The sequence below is a fragment of the Hippoglossus stenolepis genome, chromosome 5 (assembly GCF_022539355.2).
Source record: "Hippoglossus stenolepis isolate QCI-W04-F060 chromosome 5, HSTE1.2, whole genome shotgun sequence".
Classification (NCBI taxonomy): Eukaryota; Metazoa; Chordata; class Actinopteri; order Pleuronectiformes; family Pleuronectidae; genus Hippoglossus; species Hippoglossus stenolepis.
This window is the reverse complement of record NC_061487.1, coordinates 26,700,042-26,724,659: the sequence shown is the minus strand read 5'-3', so window position 1 is coordinate 26,724,659 and position 24,618 is coordinate 26,700,042. Positions and strand designations below refer to the sequence as shown.

At 46.6% G+C, this 24,618-nt stretch overlaps 2 protein-coding genes across 18 annotated transcripts in view; both read left to right on the top strand.

Moving 5' to 3' along the window:
• The window catches only part of ppfibp2b (PPFIA binding protein 2b), a 54,749-nt gene extending 35,634 nt beyond the window's left edge, over positions 1–19,115 (top strand). For 4 of the 17 annotated variants that reach the window (XM_047339888.1, XM_047339889.1, XM_047339896.1 and 1 more), the window contains 24 exons: positions 1,867–2,094; positions 2,949–3,041; positions 4,034–4,162; positions 5,106–5,217; positions 5,397–5,429; positions 6,543–6,604; positions 6,688–6,763; positions 6,873–6,955; positions 7,039–7,106; positions 7,238–7,303; positions 7,747–7,807; positions 8,088–8,135; positions 9,765–9,915; positions 10,628–10,660; positions 12,063–12,095; positions 13,049–13,184; positions 13,279–13,398; positions 13,515–13,665; positions 15,787–15,898; positions 15,980–16,068; positions 16,201–16,323; positions 16,488–16,613; positions 16,967–17,155; positions 18,062–19,115. In XM_047339888.1, the coding sequence (XP_047195844.1) occupies positions 1,867–2,094; positions 2,949–3,041; positions 4,034–4,162; positions 5,106–5,217; positions 5,397–5,429; positions 6,543–6,604; positions 6,688–6,763; positions 6,873–6,955; positions 7,039–7,106; positions 7,238–7,303; positions 7,747–7,807; positions 8,088–8,135; positions 9,765–9,915; positions 10,628–10,660; positions 12,063–12,095; positions 13,049–13,184; positions 13,279–13,398; positions 13,515–13,665; positions 15,787–15,898; positions 15,980–16,068; positions 16,201–16,323; positions 16,488–16,613; positions 16,967–17,155; positions 18,062–18,301 (2,562 nt within the window). In that variant the 3' untranslated portion in view covers positions 18,302–19,115. The remainder of the gene's footprint in view (positions 1–1,866; positions 2,095–2,948; positions 3,042–4,033; positions 4,163–5,105; positions 5,218–5,396; positions 5,430–6,542; positions 6,605–6,687; positions 6,764–6,872; positions 6,956–7,038; positions 7,107–7,237; positions 7,304–7,746; positions 7,808–8,087; positions 8,136–9,764; positions 9,916–10,627; positions 10,661–12,062; positions 12,096–13,048; positions 13,185–13,278; positions 13,399–13,514; positions 13,666–15,786; positions 15,899–15,979; positions 16,069–16,200; positions 16,324–16,487; positions 16,614–16,966; positions 17,156–18,061) is intronic. The other 13 variants (XM_035156860.2, XM_035156869.2, XM_035156868.2 and 10 more) reach the window with 10 other exon arrangements.
• Positions 19,116–22,160: 3,045 nt separating this feature from the next.
• rep15 (RAB15 effector protein) lies at positions 22,161–24,335 on the top strand. The gene is made up of 3 exons (XM_035156874.2): positions 22,161–22,491; positions 22,751–23,086; positions 23,166–24,335. Exons 2-3 carry the CDS (start codon positions 22,802–22,804, stop codon positions 23,709–23,711), a joined length of 831 nt encoding a protein of 276 aa, XP_035012765.1. The 5' UTR covers positions 22,161–22,491; positions 22,751–22,801; the 3' UTR covers positions 23,712–24,335.
• Positions 24,336–24,618: the final 283 nt, after the last annotated feature.

Sequence of the window (24,618 nt, the reverse complement as noted above, 5' to 3'; positions counted from 1 at the left end):
TGGTTCTACTGAGGGACGTTCTAGTCTTGTGTTCCAGTTTGTTGTGTGTTCGCTGGTTTGCTTCTTTGCAGTTTTTATTAAAAATCAAGTTTAACCCAATAAAAGTTAAAGGAACAACAACATCTTTACGTTTTGTTCCAAAGGGGGCGTGAGTGTCACGAGTGTGAGTTCCAACCCGTCCAATGATTGTTGAGCATTTCATATAAAACTGAAGTGAACCTCATGGAGATGCTAAAGGACTTGAAGATAGGATCCTGAAAGTCACTTTTTATCCGTCTGGACCCAAACATTGGACTTGACATCCTGATCTGTTCACAGCCTTTGAGCATTAAGAGCAGTCACGGTCACATGTCAGGCACAAGGGCACTTCAGCAGAAAGAGCTGCACTCATCCCTTTCCTCCAGTCTGATGTTGGGGCGGGTTCAGGCGTCACGAGGCTGCTCGTCGGAGCCGGAGGCCGCGGCCGCGCTCAGTAAAGATCCACATCAGACGGAGCTGTTTCAACCCTGACAGGTTGATGCTCAGTTAGTGTAGCGATGAGATATGTGCTGTGGTGCACGTGCACAAATCCAACACATCCGACGCACAACGGTGGCGTTTGGGTTCGGTTACGACGGAGACTGACACTCGTCTGCATTTTGTCAGCTGTGTGTGTGTGTGTGTGTCTGTGTGTGTGTGGTGTGTGTGTCTGTGTGTGTCTGTGACAGCTGGTCTGGCAGGAGGAATGACAGGCATCCACTCTGAGCGTTCCTGTTGGACAAACACTTTTACCTCCGGGAGCCGCAGGAACATAATAAACTCTCCGCTGTCTGTTGAACGCTTTGAATCGGCGCCAGCTGCGGCTCGGGAGGTAGAGCGGCACCACTAATCACACGGTGGGCTGTTCGATCCCGGACTGACTCCACCTGTGTCCTTGAACCGGAACATGGAGTTTAAATGCAGATGGACGACAGGTTTTCACTTTCATGAACCCCCCCAAATGACAGAAACTATCATTTATTTATAAATATAATTATGACCTGTGTCCTGGTGTCGTCCATCTTCATATTCCCTCTGTGCTTTATGAAATGTAAAGACTGTGGAAGTAGAAACAAGCTGCACCACTGCTCCGTGTTTAACGATGTAATTACCGAAACAGCAACTTTTCAGGAACAAGCCTTTGAATTTGACGACGCTGCGTTTTTCACTTCCACAAACCTCCGAGTTTCTTTCGGGGGCCGAGAGCTCATAGAGTTTAATGTGTTGTTTTCCTGAGCGTCTCCTGTTGTTTCTGCAGCACATCTGTCTTCTCCGCTCTTCCTGTCTCGCTCTCTTGGTTTCAACTCTCTGTTTCAGCCGGGACGAGACTTGGCTGGAGATCAAGTATGTTATAATTAGCCTGGTGCTCGGGTGGAGCTGCTACATGGAGGGCTGAGACCCTGAGCTGCTCCGCTGAGGGAAGGACCACGGCAGGGAGAGGACATGTAGCATTCGGACAAACTCAGTGATTTAAAACAACATGATTTGAGTCTGGGGGACAAAATGTAACTCACTCACTGTAAAAAGTATTTTAATTTGATGAAAACGTTTTCTTCCATTAATCTTAAACTTCTTTTCAGGGCTCTTCCAACCGATTTTCCTCTTTCTCCCAACAAATTATTTTAATTTAACTTATTTTTTTAATAATTTGATGTAGTTCAGAGGTTTTTGTTTCTTTGTGTTTGAGCTTTTTCCGCAAATCAAGTTATGGAAACAGGCTTTTCCCCAAATGCTGATGAAGATGAACAAATAAGTTAATGTCTGTCTCTCCTCTTCCTCTCCTCTCCTTTCATTCCTGCTTTCCTCCTCATCACCATCTCACCTCCTCCGTCGCTCCGTCGCTCCCAGTGTGTGGTAAATCTCATCAGTGAGCTCCAGGAGCAGATGTGCAGGTTTCAGGCAGAGATCAGCACTCGCATCCAGGAGAAACGGGCCCTGGAGGAGCGGGAGGCCCAGCAGGGGGAGCCCAGAGGCAGCGAAGCCCAGGGCCAGGACCCTCAGCCGGGGTTAGCCGGCTCTGACCTCAGCCTGCCCGGCCCTGACGCCTGGATGCACAATGGAGGACAGACTGTACACGTAGGGAGACTTGATGGATGAACTCATCTTCCCCTCCTTCCCCATCATTTCTCCTCCTCCTCTTCCTCCTCTCCCCTTTTTTTTAACCCGTCCACACACCACCCGGTATTTTGGAAATTTCCACAGAATCAAACTAACAACCTCTCGTGAAGTGTCTGTGTGTGTGTGTCGCAGGAAGCTGGAGTCACGCTGTGCTCGGGCTCTTGCAGAAATGGAGACTTTTGATTGGTTTTTCCAAATGCTTCCGTACGTTTGAGGAGTCGAGTGTCGAAAAGTAAATTAACCTACAAAAGCTTCAAGTAGTTTAGTAAGTAAAGTAATTTGTTTTTTTCCTGGTGGACGTAGTAACTGAGAATCTTTGACTCCTCACGCGTTTGAAGCATTTGGAAAAAAGAACAGGTTTCAGCCCCGGTCCTGATTTTTGTCTTTGTGAATCTTGGGTTTTGGATCAGAGTGTGTTGACGTAGTTCTCCTGCATGACAGTGGTTCCTCCCTCTACTAACCCAGTGTGTCTCCTCCTTCACTGACCAGGTGGAGGGGTCATGGAGCGGTTTGTATAGTTAGACGCTGTGCAGGGTTTCCTCAGACCGGCTGATGTGCGGCCTGGATGCTTTCAGTCCTGCTCCCCCCCCACACGCTGTGGTGTCTGTTTCAGGAGGATCATGTTTCCTTTATTAACCCCTGGACTGTTCAGCCCTGGAGACCTTTGTAACTGCACCGAATGTGAACCTGACGTCTGAATTCCACCCCCCCCCTAGTGTAAATGTTGGCATGTGCACAGCTCAGATTCAGATTCCAAACGGGAGATGTATTAAAGTTGTGGTGTGTTGTGTTTTTTTTTTATTTTCCACCAGGATTTGTTACGAGAAGTGAATCAGCTGAAAAACAAAGTGGACGAGCTGGAAGGAGAGAAGAGTCGATACGAGAAAAAACTCCGAGCGACGAAGGTAAAAACCGTCCTCGTGTCGATGCTCAGAGCTCGATGAGCATCATCAATCGTAACAAAAATTCATTACTTAAAAACCCTTGATACATATAAGGATCATGTTACCACAGATAAATATGACTAGAAAACTGAATGAGCGTAAATATGCTGATCGACGTTGAGTTAAACTGAGCTGGACCGAAGTGTGAAAACCACTGGGTAAAGAAAGATGTAAGACATGACAGCTCATTAAAGTAAAGCCAAACCAAGTACAGGTCATAAACCACGCCTCCTCCATGTTAGTGGATGGGACACGGACCAAACTAACAAGTCAAAGTACACGTCATCGACCGAGAGCTGTGTTTCAATTCAGGGGCTGCATCCGTTCGGACGACGCAGAGATGAGACAGTTCTTCTTCTGTTTTACGTGATCGGCGTCACCAGCTGAACTGCGAGCTGAAGTGAAAGTTTTAACCTTTGTACCGTTAGCTAAGTTCCGTTGAGTCGAAGCGTGAGACTCAAGCGTTGAATGTCTCAGAGCTTGCCGGCGCCACCCGTTGGAGCCTTTGTTTCTCTGGGATGAAAGGACGCATGTGTCGGGCGTCCTCACATGCAGCCTCCGAAGGATGAAGCCCCCGAAGTTACATATCATTAAGAAATTAGAGTAGTTGTTTGTGAGTTGAGGATTTTATCTCAGTGGAGCAAGAGTTAAAATCTGTTAATTAGCTGTAATGAAAGAGCGTCTCCCTCTTTATACACTGATCATTGTTAACTGGAAGGAGGTGAAAGCTGCTTTATCTCACTGCTTCCTTCCTCCTCCGCCTCCTCCTCTGCCTCTCTCCTCTATTCTTCTATATTAACCCCTCTCTCTCTCTTTCTGCCGCTTGCTCCCACTCTGCCTTTCTTTCTCCTCATCTCTAAATCAACCCTGTCATTACCCTCTTCCTCTCCTCTCTCTCTCTCTCTCTCTCTCTCTCTCTCTCTCTCTCTCTCTCTCTCTCTCCCTCTCTCCAGCTCTCTATCTCTTACTCTCTCCATGTGTGTTACCAGTCGCTCATGACCCAGCTGTCCAGCCTCAAGCTGACTGTCGAGCACACGCAGCTGGAGAAGCAGCACTGGGAGGAGCGCTGGCGCGGCGCACAGGTGCCTCCTCTTCCTCCTTCTCCTCCTCCTCCTCTTGCTCGCCGCCCCTCGTCTGATTGAGTCCTTTCCCTGCTTCACTCCGTCCTTTTGCTTTTCCGCCTCTCCACCCTCCAGTGTTCTGCTTCTCCCCTTCGTCCCAGTTTCTTTATTTTGCACTTTGCTCGTCCTCCTCCTGATCCTCTGTATTTTGTTTCTGTTGTTCATGTGATGGCTGAACTGAGATGTTTGCAGAAGCAGAAGAAACTTCGTCCTTCTGCTTCCGGCTGTCTCTCTTCCTTTCTGACGTGTTTCCTGACAGTTTGCATGGATGATGTGATTCTACGTGTTGTGTATGCATCAGCTCTGTGTTGTTTGTGTATGTTCAGTTGTTGTAAATGTTACAGGAATTATTTAAGAAGTATATCAGATGAATGAGCTGTTTCCTGTGGAGACAAAGAAAGTTGGAACGCTGATGATATATTTCTTTATTATTTGTGGTGTTATTTCAAGTTTAACAACAATGTTCTCACAATTATGTCCAAAACACACTATTTTGAATTATTTAAAACATGTATTTTATTATATGTCTGGAAAACAACTCCCTCTCAGTTTCTTGCGACCCCCAGGAGGTCATGACCCCACGTTCTGGAACCTCCTTATGCATTGGGGGGGGTGTCCTCCATCTCTCAGTCAGGCTCCACCCCCCACTCCTCCAAATATGGTTACTCCAAATATGTCAAACTTCAAAAACATGGAGATCTTCTGGAGAATGTCCAGAACCATATGTGCGGACATTCTCTGGAGTTCAGGTCGGATAAACGGCTCGAGACAACAAGTTATATCTAATTCCACATGATGTTTTTACGTCCATGGACAAACCCGATAAGATTCTCCTCTGATTCCAGTTGCCTTGAGACTTACAACTCAACGAGCCGAAGGACCAACTCTCTGTTTCCCTCCACAGGCTGAGATCTCCGAGCTGCAGCAGCTCTTGGCCTCCAGAGACGCAGAGATCGAGTGCCTGCAGACTCAGCTGCTCGCCAGAGACGGCTCGGCCAACGACAACGCAGAGAGAGGTACGCTCAACACAGAGCCCGGCCAATCGTGGCACATTCCACATCTGTCAGTGAGAATGTGTGTGTGTGTGTGTGTGAGAGCCAGCGATGTGCACGTGTGTCGACTCTGAAAACTGTTGCATCTAATCAACGTGTCCCTCTCTCTTGACTTCTCGCCTCTCTGCTGCCCTCTGCTTTAGAGGAGGTGTATATCAAGCAGCTGATTAACAAATGTAAGGCTGTGCTGATGTGAACGAGTCCGATTTAACCCTAACCCTTCTCATGTGGTCACTCTATAAACACGTAAAACCCTCTGTGTACATGAGTGTCACTGATCTAACATGTCTATGTCTATATCCAACATGTTAGATTCTATCTGTGTTGGTTTGTTTGCAAACCCGGTGATTTAAAGGGGCACGTCAGCAGATTCACTAGTCAGAGGGTCAGAGTTGATGATTTCTGATGATACGTTCGATTCCATCTTCAGAGAAAGTTCCTCCAAAGCCACGGAAGGAATTATTTTAATTTTCAGTGCAGTGAGCAAATGAATGAACAGAAAAGAAAACAAGACAAAACAAGGTCTTTGGTTGATCTATAAATCGATAGATATGGATTCTGTTATTTGTTCTACAATTTAAATGTTAAACAATATCTATAAACTGATTTTTATGAGTAGAATTGGTGGCGTTCCCCTTTAAAACATGTTTCTGTTTTTTAAACAAGATTCACCTCATGTGTTTGTTTGTGTGTTTGTGTGTTTGTGTGTTTGTTTGTTGTTGACGTGCAAGTTTCTGTTCCCCCACAAATCTGAGATTTCAGGAATACATTTGTCATATTATGAGAATAAAGTTTAATATTACAATAATAAAGTTGTAGTATTACAAGAAGCAATTGAAAAGATTGTGTAAGAAACTGAGTCTAATGTGAAGAACGAACCTCAGACACAGGAAACATCAGATTAGTTCAAGATTAGTTTTTTTCTGAAATATTTTGACTTTTGTCTCATTAAATTACGACTTAATTCTTGTAATATTATGATTTTATTCTCGAAGTGTCCGTTCCATTCCATTTCCACTCCAGTGTACGTCAGCCTCCGTTCGTCTGAGGATTAAATTGCAGTGATTGAAAACAGAAACCTTGTTTTTCCTGCACCGGTGTTTGTCCCAGGTGTTGATTCTGTATCAGTCGCGCTGTCAGTGTCTGTTTTGCTTGTTTACTCATATTAGCGAGGCTGTCACGTCCATTACCGGCAGCACGTCAGGCACCAATCAGACGCCCACGTTAACTGGACGCGAGGTCACCGAGACTCCGAAATAACACTTGAATCCTTTGCTTTTGTTCGTCAGACCAGGAATACCAGAGGCTGAAGGTGGGGATGGAGTCTCTGTTGGCGTCAAATGATGAGAAGGTAAATCAAACCTGTCTTTTCTCACCTGAGTACGTGTGAACGGCTTCTTTTCTCTGAGGCTTTAACGTCTGTGTGATGAACAGGATCGTCGTATAGAGGAGCTGACGATTCTCCTCAGCCAGTACAGGAAGATGAGGGAGGTCCTCGCTCTCACTCAGGGTACGTCTTGATAAAATGAGATATTTGGAACACGGTATTCGACTCCTCTTCTTTCTCTCCTTCCTGTTTGCTGTGATATTATTGAGCTGTGTGTTTTCTCACCAACCAGGGAGCAGTGAGGAGGAGCTGAGCGGCACTTTGAAGCTCAGAGCCATCACACACAAAGCTCACTCTGACATCCTCCGGTCGGAGGTAACGCCACAAACCGTCTCATACTTTATTGTAAATGATATTCAGCTTGAATCACTGAACTGAATTGTGTTTGGTCTCCACAGATCTCATCAAGAGGATCTTCTCCACTGATGTTATCGTCCTCACCGTACCAGAGAGAACTGGACTTAAGGTACGGACGCACACATCTAATCCTAATACTAACCCTAACTTTCAAAACAATCTTATGATTTATAATAAGGAGACACACACACACACACACACATCATGTAAACATTTCCTCTTTTTCGTTGTTTTTTGTAGCCTCCAAAACTCAATGGACGCATCGTTGGTGTCGACCGCAGATACAAGCTTCTTCAACGGTTCCTGGTGAGTTCGTGTCAGCGCCCACTTCGACCAACAGCAGCACCAAATGTCAGAAAACTCTCGATTTCACAAGGTCAAAGTCATAAAAGGTTCCTGGATCCGTCTCGTTGTCCAGATCAAGAACTTTCTTGGTCCGTGTCTCATCCTCCCACAAAGATTTGTGGAAGTCAGTTCGGTTTTCAAGTCAGATTTAACAATAGCATATTAAAAACAACAGGAGTTCAATCATGGCGACGGAAAAGCAAGGATAAAAGATTAGATGTGCAATTTTAGAAATAAGATTTGTAGAAAGGAAAACTATAAAAGACACAGAAGATAAGTTATAAAGACATAGAGACAATAAAATAATGATAATGAGGGGTGAGAACATGTTGGAGGTATCATTATAATATCATGTGATGTCTTTTCATTCTTAGCAAACTAATTGTAAATCTTATTTTCCTCAGGCATCAGCGCAGGTTGTTGTCCAGCAGCCTGGAGGAGCTGCAGAGTGGATCCTTACAAAAGGTTCGTTGTTTTATTCTGTTGTTTCCAGCTGCTAATAAAACAGTTTAACATCTAATTTACATCAACTAACTTTCTACTGTAACCTGCTTTATAACCAATTAGAAATAACACTAACTTCTGTTCTTACTAAATGACTAACCTGCTCACTCTCTCTCTCTCTCTCTTTGACTGTACTGTGTGTGTGTACGTGTATCTGCGTGTGTGTGTGTTTGTATGTTTGTGTGTGTGTCTGTGTGTGTCTGTGTGTGTCCTCCCTCTCTTGTACCTGTGTTGACTGTAGGCTGTAGAGATCCAACCTGCTGAGAGTGAATCAGATGTAGGGGCAGAGGTACTGATCTGCTGCTCGACCTCACACAACCAAACCTTCTCTGGGTTTTTGTTTTCCTCTTCATCTACGAGTCTGAGAGCAGGACTCTTGGATTTCACGTTCACATTGTGTGATGCTTTCACGCACAACCCTTGAGCTTGCACTCACATAGTTCCCTGCTTGTGCTCCAGCTCCAGCTCCTTTGCACAATACTCCCCAAACGATAGAATGTCCGGTGAAGTGATGACGAATTAAACTGCCCCTTTGGTTCCTTCTCCCGTTGGTGCTGTTCCCATTAAATACAGCGGACGTCCATTTAGTTTTTACAGTTGTTACAGCGATCTGCTGGACTCCTGCAGCACACAGACGGGAAGCCGGTGTAATAATACATCCCTGAGGTCAGGAGAGCACGAGTAACCTCCCGCACGGGGACGCTCAAAGACATAAAGCCAACGCACCCTCGTTTTCATTCATCATCACGACATCTGGCATTCTATTGGTTGTTGCACAAAAAGAATCGGAGAGAAGATGTTTCACACGCACAGAAACAGCGTTCAGACGTGTGTCTCAGGGATTAGCTGATGTGCAAACTTTCACTTGGTCTCAAGATGCTGAAGGTCAAAGGTCAAGGTCACACTGGCCTCATAAACACGTTTTTCAAATCTGCCTTTAGGGGGATTTCGAAAAATTTGGACCAATTGTCACTAAAAGATGAATTCATTAGATTTCAGGGGTCAAAGGTCACAGTAGACGTGGTTAGTGGAGGCGTGTAACCACAGGATGGTGATTCTAGTTTAATTATATTATTTTCTATCGTTAAAGCGCCGGAGTAAGAAGAAGCGTATTTCTTCTTGTGATCCTATTTATAACCTGAGCTTGTTAATGTTAAACACGTGTGACATCAGGCTTCTGTGTGGTGTTGCACGGTGAATGACGCGACGCTGCCCTCTGACCTCTGACCTCTTGTTCCCAGTGTGACAAGCCGAGTTCACAGCCGAGTTTTTCCACTGGAGCAAGAACGTCTCCTTCTGTGTGTGACCGCTGCACTTTACTGCACGCTCATAAAACACATCGCCGTGAACACGCAGGCGCACGGGCCCGACCTGAACAGGCTGTCAGGAGCGCTCGGCGTCATGGCTGCCTCCCAGCTGTTTCTCTCTGCTGGCCTTTCCCCTGCTCTTCCTCCAGAGCCCCGGTGACTTTGAGGCCTGGTCAGATATTAGACATCCTCGGACATCACGTCCGCCTCCGCAGGAACAAAGGAGCAAATCAAACATGACCCCCCCCCCCACCGCTGTCTTATGAAAGATATTTACATGACGAGAGAAGTAGAGAACATGTGATTTAATACGATATACATAACGGTGCATTGCTGAAATGAGGTTTGAGCTTTGAGTTGTTGATCAGAGGCAGAACTCAAAGCTGGAATCAGTGAAATGTGAAATTCAGCAGCACACTTTCATTGTACATGATGGGGGTATTTGAAACTCGGTGCTAGACCCACCAATAAAATCTAAACCTAAATCACAATCTGAAACCAACACTCACCAGATCAAATGAAACTATGGAACAAACACATGAAGCTTGGTTCAGACTCTCAGGTGTGAACACGCTCATATTTGTATGATTTTCTTTTAATTCCTTGTGCAGAATCCTGACCTGGAGCTGAGCAAGTATCAGACTCTACCTGGAAAGCGAAGTAAAAAGAGCGAGCGGAGACCTGAGATGAACGGAGACGGAGAATACTCGTCTCCCGTGCAGCTCTCTCCTGTTCACAGCCCCGAGCAGGACTACAGGCTGAGTGAGTCCCAGCAGCACCAACCAGCACTTTGAGTTGATATTTTTTGACAGAATTGACGAAACAAACAAACACAAACATTTGCATGACTTACATTTTGGGACAAAAGTCGCTTGTTTAGCGTTGGATGAGATCGTCAGCCGCTTAAAGACGGGAAGAAGTGGAAATGTTTGAAATGGTTCTGTCCAAAGATAAAGAAATAAACCTTCTCTATCTGCAGCTCTCCACCTTGAAGCTCTGAAGCTCATTGATTATTACGTTACATCTTGTAAGTTGTGGTTGTAACGACGGTCACAGTCTTGTCGTCCCAGGACTCCAGACGTCACTTTACCCAGCCAATGAATAACTCATTTTATACAGACAGAGCCAGGCTAGTGGTTTCCATTTACTTCCAGTCTTTATGCTAAGCTAACGAGCTTCTGGCTGTATCTTGCCACACAGACATCTAGAATTTCCCTTGAATGGGAAACTGGTTTTGTTAATTTTGGAAGAACAGATCCTTGACTTTAAATAAAAACTAATGGACTGAACTCACCCTGAATAAACTTTGTCACCGAACTCTGCTCCAACTGCTTCCTCCTCTGTGGCCTCCTCTTCCTCCCCTTCCTCCCCTTCTCCTCTTCCTCCCCTTTTCCTCTTCCTCCCCTTCCTCTTCCTCCCTTCTCCTTTCCTCCCTCCTCTTCCTCCCCTTCTCTTGTTTGTGTTCTGGCGACAGTCCGCTGCAGGAGTGCCAGTGCTCCGGCTTTAGGTACTGTATGCTCACATGGAAATTCAAATGTCAGCACTGGAAATGCACCTTCACGGGGCTGTCACCTGAATTTTAAGACGTTTAAATATTACATACTAGGTTTTAAATATACGTTTTAGTGGGTCTTAATTATGTCAACGTTCATTAATGCTAATTCCATTGGACTTTAATTTTTAAACGCAGCATTTTCAGTTTGTTATGAGTTGTAGATCTTTCTCAACAATACAGATATAAACACGTTGTAATAAAACTACAAACCAGAGACCAGAGATTGTTTGAGATGTAACGTGGCGTTTCGAGGGTTAAGGCTAATTTATGCTGCCTTTACGTACAAAAAGAGATACGTTCATTTCAGAGAGTGTAACCGTCACTGCCTACGTACTAAACGCAATCGTAAATCCACTAGAGGGCAGCGCTGAGTTAAGAGTTTCATTGGTGGAGGCGGTTGGATGACGTACGTCTTAAGAAAGCCACGTTGTAAACGGCGGTGGCCCAACTTACCAACGCATAATACAAATTAACGCAAAGTTCGGACTGAAGGCGTAGCATTTAGGTAGCTAATGTTGAGTATAAATTTTCTACCGGGCTTCTTCACTTCATCGTTAATTTTGGGGGAAGCGTAAGTTTCTGTCTCTGTCGTACTTGACATGGGTCTTAAATTTGGTCCTAGAAAGTCGAAACCTGCAGAAACCTTTCATTCAAACGCTTCCGACCAACGAAATGTCACATCCGTTATCTCCTGAACAAAACCAGGTTGTCCCGTCACAGTCAAACATCCGAGGTGAGCGACTGTTTTCACCGAGGATCAGCGAACTATCAAGCGAGGATTATTAGGAGTGTTGAAGATAATGCTGCAGCTCTCTCACATCAGCGTTCACGGGAAAAAAACTAACACACACTCACTCTTAACGCTAACAGGCATATAAGCACCCGGCAGCCACCCATGTATCCGCCAACGCCAGAGCTTAGAGCAGGAGTGTGATCACAGAGCTGTGAGAGGGCAGAGGAACGCCAGCTTAAGGGATGCACACAGTTCAACTGGCTTAGACATCCCAGAGTAAACAAACGGGGATGCGACCTGACATCCCCACTTCTTCCTCCCGCTGCCTCACCCCGCTCGCCCCCTCCTCGCCGACGCTCTGAAGCAGGACGTCGAGCTGAGAAGGAGCGAGTCGAGGGAGCGCTTAAAGTAAACAACGGGGGAAAAAAACACGTCAGCATCAAACAGCGGCGGCAGATTAAATTAAAACTAGTCAAGGATGGAAATTCTCTGGTCACTCGTAGGTTAGCGTGTTGCTTTCTTTGTGTACGACACGTATTCTTATAAATAACGTGGGTGTGACTAACGCCGGCTTCTGATTTCTGTCCACTTGCTTTCCTCTCGCTTCACTAACGGCCTCAGGATCTCCTGGGAAACACGACCTCTATGATGTCGGTGGGTACTAACCCCCCCCCCCCTGGTTCCTGCTTGACTGGATCCAGAGAGTCTTTGTGTTCGGTGCTAATTTAGCTACTTGCACCTTTTAATTGAATTATATATTTGTACATGATTTCGAGGAGAAGCCACAGACGTTGTTAAAAGATGGACGACATGACAGCTTCCAAAAACGTCCTCCATGTTAGTGGATGGGACGTGGACCAAACTAACGAGTAGAAGTACACGTCAAATACATGTACAAGATGTATTCTGTCATTTTAGGTAGTTCTTATCACACTGATGCTTTAATTATTTATTTGATGATATAAAAACGGGCTGGCTGAGATGTCATGATTGACAGCTGAGACTGACTAGCTATTGGTCAGGCCTATTTATGGGCGGGAGGTCGATACCCTGTCTCCACCCCCAATGGCAGCTTTCTTATTAGGGTTATTTTGGCTTCATTTCTGGATCAGTAGAGACGTGTCGTCCATCTTGATTTACAGTCTATGGGAAAAATCGATCAGACTTTGGGAGATTTCCCAGTTAACTTCCCATCAAGTGGTGATGTACAAACAAATGTGTCCATTGGATACTAGTCATTGTTCCCAGTACACTGACGATAGTCCCGTCCTCCAGTTCTCTCTCTGTTGGTGTAATGTATTGTTGTTGTCATGACTGCAGTATTTGCATCCTGTAGTATTTCCCTGTATGTACAGTATGCAATCCACATACTATTAGTTTTATACCAAAGTTTTGGACACACTAAATAAATCCCACATGCTCTTTTAGCTACATAAGCGTGTCGATAAGGAATGGAGGCTAAATCTATAGACTGCATGTGAAATGAAAAAGACCTGCATCGCCCCCTGGTGGCATTACAGCTCATAAACGCCCGCCCATACACGTTTAATAATTCAGCTGATTTGCTCTCACGTCATCAACCTCCCTGCTGTGTTTGTCTCTGTCAGGACATCCAGACAAGCTGGACGAGTTCGTCCTCTCAGACCAGTCCCCTCTGTCCTCCGGAGTGGACTCTGGACAACAGTCGCCGGTCTCACCGGAGAACAGGAAGAGTCACAGAGGCATTAAGAAGCTCTGGGGGAAGTAAGTATTCAAGTCTGTAGGTTTTGGTTTCAGCCCACGTCTTCATCGTTCTCACGGTATTTGTCTCTTTGTCTCTTTTTCGTGTTGTCCTCAGGATCCGCCGCAGCCAATCAGGAAGCCCCGTCCAGGTTCAGGACCCGGAGCTGGGAGAGTTTAAGAGAGGAGGCTTCAGAGCCACAGCTGGACCACGACTGGCCCGGTCAGGGAACACACGGTATATTATATATATCATACATGTAGAGTATATCTGAAGGGGGACAAAGGAAAAAAGACACGAGACTCGTTGTGGCTGTATCGTCTCATTTAAGACAATTTTCCTTTTCCTCTCAGAGACCTGAAGTTGCCTTTCTCCAAGTGGAGCACAGATCAGGTGTGTGATTGGCTCGAGGACATTGGACTCGGCCAGTACGCCGTCTTTGCTCGCCACTGGGTCACCGGCGGTCAGACTCTCCTGTCGGCCACCCCACAGGACCTGGAGAAGGTAAACACACACACGTACGGTTTCTCACTTCTCTGTACGGAGGCGTCTGGAACCGGCTCATTTTTACGTACCTGACAAATGAATCATCCGTCCGTCCTGTCTCGTCCGTTTCAGTTCTGCTTGTCTGATCGGCGTCGTAGTGTGTCAGTCTGTTTTTGGCCCTTTAGTTACGGCCGTCGCTGCTTTTCAACGTCCTCTTTAGTTTCGCCTTCAGCGCTGTCACCTTGTCTGTCCAACGTGTCGCCCTGTCTCTCACCACGCTCGTGTCTCTGTCTCTACCAGCTCGTTTTGTCTCTTTGCTTCTTTCGTTCCCACGCCGTGTCTCTGCCTCTCACCATGCCTGTCTCTGCCTTCCACGCGTTCTGTCTCTCACCTTGTCCTCACCACGCGTTCTCTGTCTCTACCACGCCGTTTCTTGTCTCGTCGCCACGCTCGTGTCTCTGTCTCTCACCACGCTCGTGTCTCTGTCTCTCACCACGCTCGTGTCTCTGTCTCTCACCACGCTCGTGTCTCTGTCTCTCACCACGCGTGTCTTGTCTCACCTGTGTTCGCTCCCGCTCTGTTCCGCGTTCTGTTCGTGTCTCTGTGTCTCACCGTTTTTTCTCAGCTTTCCCGTCGTGTCCCTTGTCTCTCACCACGCCGTGTCTCTGTCTCTACCACGCCGTGTCTCTGTCTCTCACCACGCGTTTGTCTACCACGTTGTCTCCGCGGGTTCACCCGGTTCTGTCCACCACGCCGTTTCTGTCTCTCGTGTTTGTTCCCGCGTCCTGGTCTCCCACGCCTGTTCTGTCTCTCACCCCCTGTTCTGCTTCACCGCTTCTTCTCACCGTCTCTGTCTCACCACGCCGTGTCTGTCTCCCTTCTGTCTCTCCCGCCGTGTCTCTGTCTCCCCGTTTTTGTCTCCGTCTTCACCCGCTGTCTCTGCCTCTCACCACGCTCGTGTCTCTGTCTCTCACCACGCTCGTGTCTCTGTCTCTCACCACGCTGTGTTCTGTCTCTACCACCTCGTGTCCTGTCTCACCGCCTGTTCTGTCTCACCGCGTGTTTGTCTCTCCCTGTCCCGTTTGCTCACCGCGTCTCTCACCGCGTGTCTCCCGCCGTGTTCTGTCTCTCTCTTTCTGTCTCACCCGCGTTTTCTGTCTCTCGTTTTGTCTCTCACCGGTTGTCTCCCACGCCGTGTCTCTGTCTCTCCTGCGTTGTCTCTCCCTGTTTTGTCTCCCGCGTTCTGTCTCACCCGGTGTTCTGTGTCTCTCCCACGCTCTGTTCCCACCTTCTCGGTTCTGTCTCTCACCCGTTTTCTGTCTCTCCGCCGTGTCTCTGTCTCTCACCGCTTTCTGTCTACCACTGGTTCTGTCTCTCCGTTTCTTCTCTCCGCCTTCTTGTTACCACGCCGTTTCTGTCTCTAGCACGCCGTGTCTCTGTCTTCACACGCCGTTCTGTCTCTCACCACGCCGTTCTGTCTCTCCGCCTCTGTCTCTACCGCGTCTGTCTCTCCCGCCGTTTCTCTGCTCACCACGCCGTGTCTCTGTCTCTACCACGCTCTGTCTCTCACGCCTCTCTGTCTTCCACGCGTGTTCTGTCTCTCCCGCCGTGTCTGTCTCCCAGCGTTTTCTGTCTCTCACCCGCGCTGTCTCTCCCAGCTCTCCACCACGCTCTCTGTCTCTCCGCCGCGTCTGTCTCACCAGGTCTCTGTTCCACCCGCCGCTCTGTGTCTCTTGCTCGCTTCCCTGTCTCCAGCCGTTTGTCTCTACCACGCCGTGTTCTGTTCACCAGCCGTTGTCTCTGTCTCACCAGCCGCGCTCTGTCTCCCAGCCGGTTTGTCTCCGTTGTTCCCCGTCTGTTCCGCCTCTCTGTCTCACCAGCGTTTTCTGTCTCACCAGCGTGTCTCTGTCTCACCAGCCGTGTCTCTGTCTCTCACCACGCTGTCTGTTCCTCTGTTCTCCCGCGTTCTGTCTCACCCGTTTCCCGCGCTTGTTCCCGCGTTTTCTACCAGCTCGGTCTCTTCTCACCACTTCTGTCTCTCACCACGCTCGTTTTAATTTTGTAGTCTGCTTTTTTCAGGTAAATCTAAAAAGCCGTCTTGTCTTTGGTGAAATCAGTGGTTTCTCTGGTTCCCTGCAGGAGATGGCGATGAAGAATCCTCTCCACAGGAAGAAGCTGCTTTTGGCCGTCAAGACGTTCAGCAGCAAGCAGCCGGAGAAGTCCGCGGACCTCGATTACATCTGGGTCACACGTGAGCTTTTAAATCACACGCAAACACGTTTATTTATCCTGAACTTTATCATCATGAAAACTGAAATGTGTCACGCTCCAGGTTGGCTCGACGACATCGGCCTCCCTCAGTACAAGGATCAGTTCAATGAAGGACGAGTGGACGGACAGATGCTGCAGTTCCTCACCGTGGTGAGTTTATAAAAGAAGCTGCACAGTTCAATCAGGTTTAATCAGATCTTAAACTTTAGAGAACTTGATGACTCAAAGTAAATCCTTGTATTTGATCTGTTGCTCATTCTCCTTCTCCTCCCTTGATTTCAGAACGACTTATTATTCCTCAAAGTGACGAGTCAGCTCCATCACCTCAGCGTCAAGTGTGCGATTCACGTTCTCCACGTCAACAAGTTCAACGCCAACTGCCTCAAGCGAAGGCCAGGCACCGAGGTAAGAGTGTGTGTGTGTGTGTACTTATGTAAGAGTGTGTACTTTGAGCATCGACCTTATGGAGTGAGGACATTTTTCAAAGGGCTGTTTGAAGGTTAAGACTTAGGATTAGAATCTGTCTTTGTTCATCCATTCATCCATGTGTGTTCCTGTGTTTGTTACAGAACCAGTTCTCTCCCAGTGAAGTCGTCCAGTGGTCCAACCACCGGGTCATGGAGTGGCTGAGATCCGTGGACCTGGCGGAGTACGCTCCGAACCTGAGGGGCAGCGGCGTGCACGGAGGGCTCATAGTGAGTACATGACCATAGAGTGTCTATAAAGATGGACGACATGACGGCTCATTAAAAGTGAAGCCAAATCATTTTAATGCCCCCTGGTGGCTGGCTGCAGAATAGTTTTGGTTTTAATTGTTTTTTGATGATATGAAAATGGGGTGAAATGTCATGATTGACAGCTGGGACTGACTTGTGATTGGTCGAGACAGACTCTGGCTCCAAATGAAAAAAAAACAAAGATGTCAGCGCCCATATTCTTGGCTTCATTTTTGTGCAACGGGAGGAAGTGGAGACATGTCGGCCATCTTCTTTAACAGCCTGATATTGACCTTTATGACGTAAATCGTAAACTCGTCTCTTCCCCACAGATGCTGGAGCCTCGCTTTAACTCCGACACGCTGGCCCTGTTACTGAACATCCCTCCTCAGAAGACGCTGCTGAGACGCCACCTCACCACCAACTTCGACAACCTGGTGGGAGGCCAGGCGCAGCAGGAGAAGAGGGAGTACACGGAGGCGGCGGGCTGCGCCCCCCTCAGCATCGCGGCTAAAGTGAAGGTGAGACAACACAAACACAGGAGACATTGTATTCGACTCGGAGCAGAAGAGGAAGAGCTGCGAGGCGACACGAGGCCGCGTCAAGAGAACACACACAAACGCACGGTTAACCCGTCCTCCGTGAGAAAGCACCTTAATCCGTGGTGAGGCCTCGGTGTGTCAGCTCCGTTTAAGCCCTGAGCCCCTCAGTGTTTTTAAGCCTGTGAGAACAGACTCGCCCCGGGACTGCCGCGCTCCTCCTCGCAGATTAAAGACTCCGCCGTCAGCGCTAAGTCCCTCTGTGCTCTGCTGAAGGAAAACTGAAAATAAATAAATCATCCACCGTTAAAAAAAACACAACCCACAATAACTGTTGACCCATTTCTGACCTCGGGACACCTAAAGCTCAAATGTCCTGAGGTGCTCCATGAATATTAATGTGCACAGATATGACCTGGTATGGAGAATAGACTGTGTGTGTATGTGTGTGTGTGTGTGCGCCTTCCTGCCTGATATCACTTACTAATCATCTGCACTGAAGACACAGAACATGTGGATATGAGAAAAGTATAGTATATTATAGTATATTATATATAGTATTACCTTCACCGAGGAGGTTTTCACTAGTATCCGTTTGTTTGTTTGTTTGTTTGTTTGTCAGCAGGATTACACAAAAACTACTCAAGGGATTTCCATGAAACTTAGTGGAAGGAACATGGAAACTAATAATTCATGGATCTTGATGAAAACATATTTAGGGACCGTATTTCTATGAGTGTTTGTTGCAGCCTGAGTGACTTTAAAGCTCAGCAGGACAGATTTCATACGACCCACACACTTGTCATGTATCTCACTGCAGCCGCCTGTGATTCAGACAGAGACGGTGTCACAGTCACATCTTCTGTCTTTCTCTTTTCTCCACCGCAGCCAAAGAAGTTGGGTTTCTCGAACCTGACTCACCTCAGGAGGAGACGAGCGGACGAGTCCACGGATTACGTCTGTCCCATCGAGTCGCCCTCGCCCCAGTCGGGACAGCCCGTGGCGAACGGGACACAGATGCGCCCGTACTCCGGCTTCAGGGGCCTGAGCCCCATCCTGGACCGGGAGCCGGACCAGTCCAGGGACCAGGTGGGGCTCGACGACAGCAGGGCTCTCCCATCTCCATGACAACACCCGTGATGACAACATGGCGATATTGTGTCGACACCACGGACAGCTATGTTGTCACGCTTTCCGCCAATCGGCTTCTACTCTGCTTCCTTTGCTTGCGGCCCATAATACCTCAGCTCATCCGCTCCCTGCTCCTTCAGACCCCCCTCCCTCATCAGCCCGACCCTGTGCCTTACTCCCGAAGAGATTCACAGACTGTGTCACGGTCACGGCCGCTCGTCGTGACGTGTGCACCGAGACGATGAATCTGGCGCACACTGCGTTTGGATGATTTCATTTCCCCTCAGATAACTGACTAACCCGACCTCAGCCTCCAACCTGTGCCACGATCGAATTCATCGGGAGAGAGCGCCCCTCTCTCTGGACTCGTCCTGTGACATCACTTCCTGTAACCCACACAGTATATACGGACAACTCCTGTTGTACAGTATTAAATTCTAACATGTGTGCACCACCTCTAGGGGATTTTTAACTGTGTGCGAGCCATCACATCACTTCCACCTTTTGTATCCTGCAGTTTGAATACAGGTCTGTCACATGGCTGAGATTAACTCGTGCAATATTTGCATAATCTTACAAATGGAGGGATTTTATTTAATATTTATGTGATTGCAGATCCAGTTATGAAACAGCATGTTTTCTTTGAAACCTGAGGTGGTGATTTTGTACCGTTATTTTCATATTTGACTGTAATAGTATTTTTATAGTAAAGAAAAATCCTGCTCTGCTAAAGGAAGCTCACGTGTGCTCATGTAAATGTCAAAAAGAAATTATCAAATCATTTAATAAACAAAAATTATACGTGTGTAAAGTCGATTCCTCCATTTTTTATAGAAAAGCAGATGAGGTTATCGAAGTGTGTGAGATGATAAATAACAAGGATGTGACACAGTTATCTTCATCATTAACCACTGCTGTCATCATCATCATCCTCATCATCATCACAGTGGCTGCCCCCCCGACTGACCAATCTGAGGCAACATGGCTGCCGACCATCACCACGGTAACCCTGTTAAAGTTGGCATGAGAAGCGCATGTGTGAGCACGGCCCAGCATGCAGCTGCAGGTACAACTGACCTGCATCCACAGACTTCACCGTACGAACATGAAACACAACATCTACTGCTGCGTACTGCAGCTCAGGAAGCTCGTCATTGTTTCACTCGCAGACTGAAAATAAAGATGGACGACGCAGCTCCACTTCCTGTCGCCAGAAATGAAGCGGAGAACCAAACTCTTCTACTTCGTAAAGTTGAAGAAAGTGAAAACAATTCCCTGAATCCGCCCCCTTATCCAGATCGGCACCAAATTGTAATTGCACATCCTTCTCCCAAGTTTCATGGTCCTCTGTTTGGAGAAAGACATAAACTCTTTGAATACTTTATCATTAAACTGACTAAATCAGTTAACATGCACTTTTACGTTTGGTCCACGTCCCATCCACTAACACGGAGGAGGTGGGATTTAGGACCTATACTAAAGCCAGCCTCCAGGGGGCGATCGAGAAGTTTTGGTTTCACTTTTGGGAGCCGTCATGTCGTCCATGTTGTTACAGTCTACAGGTTCACAGTAAGTGTCTGTAATCGTGACTTGTGATGAGCCGTCGTGTGTGTGTGTGTGTGTGTGTGTGTGTGTGTGTGTGTGTGTGTGTGTGTGTGTGTGTGTGTGTGTGTGTGTGTGTGTGTGTGTGTGTGTGTGTGTGTGTGTGTGTGTGTGTGTGTGTGTGTGTTGCAGATGGCGAGCACAGAGGGCACCATGTTGCAAATAGAAGCTCTGTCTGAAAGCATCAACAACCTCACAGTAAGCAGCAACACACACACACACACACACACAGACACACACACACACACAGGCTGCTGGTTAATGACTCCTGCAGCAGCCGATAAGTAAACGCTCCTCGTCGACTGTAACAGAAGTTTCAGTCGCTCTGGAGTTTAATGTGAGAGATAAACACGAACAGACTCGGATCTGTGAGGAAATTAAAAACTAATTCCAGTAGAACCAGCGTGAAACCTGCTCCCAGTACTTCATTACTTCCCTGTTGTCATGGAGATGACAGCCTCCATTATCTTACTCCTGTTGTTAATTGTACTTTAAAGCTGTGGATAACAAACGTGTTCGACCACCTTGTGATAAAGTTATAACAAATGTCACTTAGAAATATTATTATAACTATTATTTGAGGGAGCATCAAGTTGCACATTTAAAATAACAACCTGTTGAAACTGTGTAAAAATTCGAGGTTTTCTTTCTCCAATTTTCAGAAATAAATAAATGTTATGTGCTTCCCATTGTACTAAAAATGTATTAATCAATTAATTATTGAAATAACAATTAATCAAACTTAATTCATCACCCACACCAGCTGCCAGGTAACCTCTTAAACTCCCATGGTGCTTTGCTTCCAGCTCCTGCTCAGCCGGGAGGAGCTGCAGAAGGAGATGAGGCTTCCTCAGGCGGCGCTCGTTTGACGGACAGTGACGCGCCGCTGTCGTCTCTCCGCTGCTGTCAATCAACCACCTGTAGCAGCCAATCTCAGTGCTGCGCCGCACCCCAAGCCCCGCCCTCACTCTGCTGGTCACGTCCCCTTCTACCAGCCGCTGACACTCATGTAACTTACAGTAAACACAGATTTACAAAGGTCACACTTTTCAATTTTCTACGATGATGAGGTGCAGACAACTGGGGCATTTTCTTGTTTCTCTTTTCAATGAACAACCTGCTTTGATTGACCACTGGGAACAAACCAGTACAAACACTGTGGGGGGTCCTGGTTTCTCAAAGGGGACGACAGGCTCAGATGAGTCCTTTCTTGCTACGTGACAAACAAAGTGAAATTCTTTTATCTGGAAATTTGAAAGCACAAAAACTCAGAACAATTTGAGTCTCGGGCCATTTTACAAAGTTTATTCATTCACAATATGAATGGGACCATGTTTACAAACATATCTAAAGCACGTTCATTTGTTGGAATTATGTTGTTTACATTAGGAAGGATGGAATTCTGTCATGAATTCATATTTCTATAGAGTAAGATTTTGCCCATTTAGCTCCATTAGTGCTTGTTTATCCAGGAGAGAGGGATCACTGGATCATGACGGCTGATTTCATCCCAGTTACCGAGGTGAAGACAAGATATGTGAAATATGAATAAAAGTGGCTCCTCAGTTCAGTATTAACGACAGAATCTGTGAAACCACTTGACAACATATTGGTACATTCCACACAAGCCTAACTTCAGTTTGTCAGGTTTAGACGTGTTAAACATTTGTGAACTTGAGGAGCTTCAACAGCCCGAGGGAGAAGAAATCATGGAGATGCTGGAATTTATTTGCCCTTAGGAAAAATGTAATATGTCACTATTAGGTTTTTTTTTGTAGATTTCTTTGGATGATTACATTTTCCAGTTTATTTTGTAGTTACCGCTCAAATGATCGATCCTTGCTCCTGTTCCTCCCTTTGCACCTCGGTACAGAACTGGTTCAGATGTATATTACTGTAAATATTACTGTAAATATTTAGGACAGTAAAACCATCACCTGAAATGTACAACTGCACAAATGGCAAAGCACTTGTAGAACTGTATGATGAAATAAAAGCACTTTGACAGCCTGAGTCCTCTGAGTTACAAACAGATAACCTCAGGTGAATTATCTGGATTAAAGCAATGGATTAGTAAACTGTCTCTTCTACTTCATGTGGGACTCGACTGAAAGTTCCTGCTGCTTCACAAGCTCGTGAAAACTTTAAGGTTCCATTGGTTAAAACTTGAATTCAACAAGAACAATTCCCATTGATTTCCCATTGACGCGACTCGACCTATTTCATCATTTGTGTTTCTTACTGAAACGAGAGACGAGCAGGAGTTCAGCATTTTGTTTACCCACCAAACCCCCTCGGGCCGGCCCCCGTCGCCAAGCTGCCGCTGACAGTTAACTGGTAGGATCAGTCTTTTGTTGACTTAGCTCAAATTTGACAAGTTACAAACACCACACCCCCACTGCCACAGTCCCCCGGGAGCCCGTGGAGAGAAGACCTTATTCTACTGAAGGTTCTGCACACACCAGGACCCCAGAGACTCGGCTTCACACACACACACACACAGACACACTGTGTGTTTCGACAGGGGACAGGAGCGGTGGGCCGGTAGTGGACTTGGAACTGCACTTACCTCCAGACCCGTCCTGGTGAGTAACTCAAGGTTTTAACGGTATTAAGATCCATATGTTTAGTGTGTGTCAGGGCTTCACGTTGGTAGATAGACGACTGGTAGACTTTTAATGTGCAACAGTAATTTATTCATTGTTAAATGGAAGAAGCGATGTTAACATATGGCAGGAAAACAAAGATAGAGCTCATCAAAATACTGGTCTCGAGTTCTACCAACCATATGTTCGTTTCCAATAAGACTCTACGTTCATCTAATTGTGCAAATTCTGTTTGTAGTGTATCAGGGAATCCGCCCTCTGATCTCCGGCTCTCCACCATCAGTCCATCATGGGCAAACCCAACAGCAAACCCACTTCGAACGCCTTCCAGACCTCCAAATTCTTCCCCTCTTTCAATCACACGTCAACCTACACCCAGCCCCCCTCGGATGAGAACGTGGCCCCTCGACCCAGCATCTTCGCCACGCTAAGGAAGCCCCCCGTCGCCAAGCCCAACGATTTCATACCTCTGTTCAACGACTGCATCACGGCTGCCGCGTCCAGAACGCAGGAGTACCTCCTCTTCAAAGACCCCGAGGACAAGTTCCACCCGACCCCCGAGGTGCTCACTCAGGTAGGGGCCTTGATCAGTGATAAACTTCGGTGCGTTGATATATCAAACTGTTTCTTAGAGGTTCCCTGTCTTCTCACAGGTCTTCCTGATGACCTACATAACCCAGAGTCTCAGCCTCAACATGACAGACACCTTCAACTGCACCGCCATGACCCCCGAGCAGCGCATCCTCCTCGGGGCCGACTGGGTCTGGGCCTTGCTGCAGAAGCCCACCAAGAACCCTCGGATCCAGATCGCCGTGCAGATCCTGCACCTGCCGGAGAGGGAGGACTCCGAGGAGAACGGCGTCTCCCCGGAGGGCTTCAGCGAGTCCCTCCTCATGGCCCAGAAGGCGACGGGCAACAGGACCATGTACGAAAGGTTAGTGGACTTCTGCGCTTCTGTCGGCAAGGACTGCTACGCCCTCTTCTTGTTCTTCGGGAAGAAAAACGACAAGGGCAACATCTACGGCGTCCTCAGCAACAACTTCGAGGCGGCCATCGGGAAGTGCGACACGATCGACCGGTCGTTCATTGAGAACTTCTTCAAAGGTTCAAGGTATCTCCACACACCTTCAGGAATGATGCAGGCGATCGTCACCAAGAAAGAGGGAGATCCTCTCACTCTCATGATTAAATTCAGCTGAACCAAAGGAACTCACGATACAAGACCAAAGGAAAACACTCGATGTTATGTGATAAATCAAGTTTGATAAAGTTAGAGGAGTTTGATAAAGAGTTGTTGATGGAGCGTCTTACGTCCGTCCAGAGTTTTCTGTTGTTTACTTGATCCTTTTTCCAAATAGCTTGAACCGAAGACTTAACACATTTCTACACATGAATTTAACACGTACGACAGTTACATGTAACTTCAGCTCCGACGTTCGACATTTTACATTTTCACTTAACTTTCTATGAAATACCATAACAGGGGGCTCAAGTTTTTGTTGGTGACCGGAAATCTAGATGGTTCTGAATGCAGCGCGTGGATGTGTTACAGAGAAGTTGGGTTTAAGTCTTTTTTATTTATTTTTTAAAACCGTGTGTATTCCACAGTGTGAGAAGTGAGAACTTTTGTACTGGTGGTCGAAAACACACAGAATCATCCTTTTTATTTAAAACTCTCTCACTATATTTGGACAATAATCTAAAGTGAGTTTCACCAAATCCGTCAGATTTCTATATTTATCTGTTCTCACAGTTTACATTTGACTTTGTTAAGTACAGAACTAACAAACAATGGTTCTGTTCTGTTCCAGTGTGAAACCAGTGCCACATATTGGCACTGGTTATTATTTACTCTGCACCTTTGCCAAAATGAAAATGAGTTAATTAACTTTATTCATTTGAACATCTTTGCTGTTTCACTGGTGAACTCAAACCTCAGGGCTCAAAGCTTTTTAATGTTTCACTGTAACATTTTTATTTTGATATGTCCGCCCCGATCTTCAAACTGCTGCTTTTTATTGTTTTCTATTGTTTGCCTTCAATTCTTCATTTTTATCTTGTAAAGCCGTTGTGTTTTGAAAGTTGTCATTTAATAAAGTAATGTTA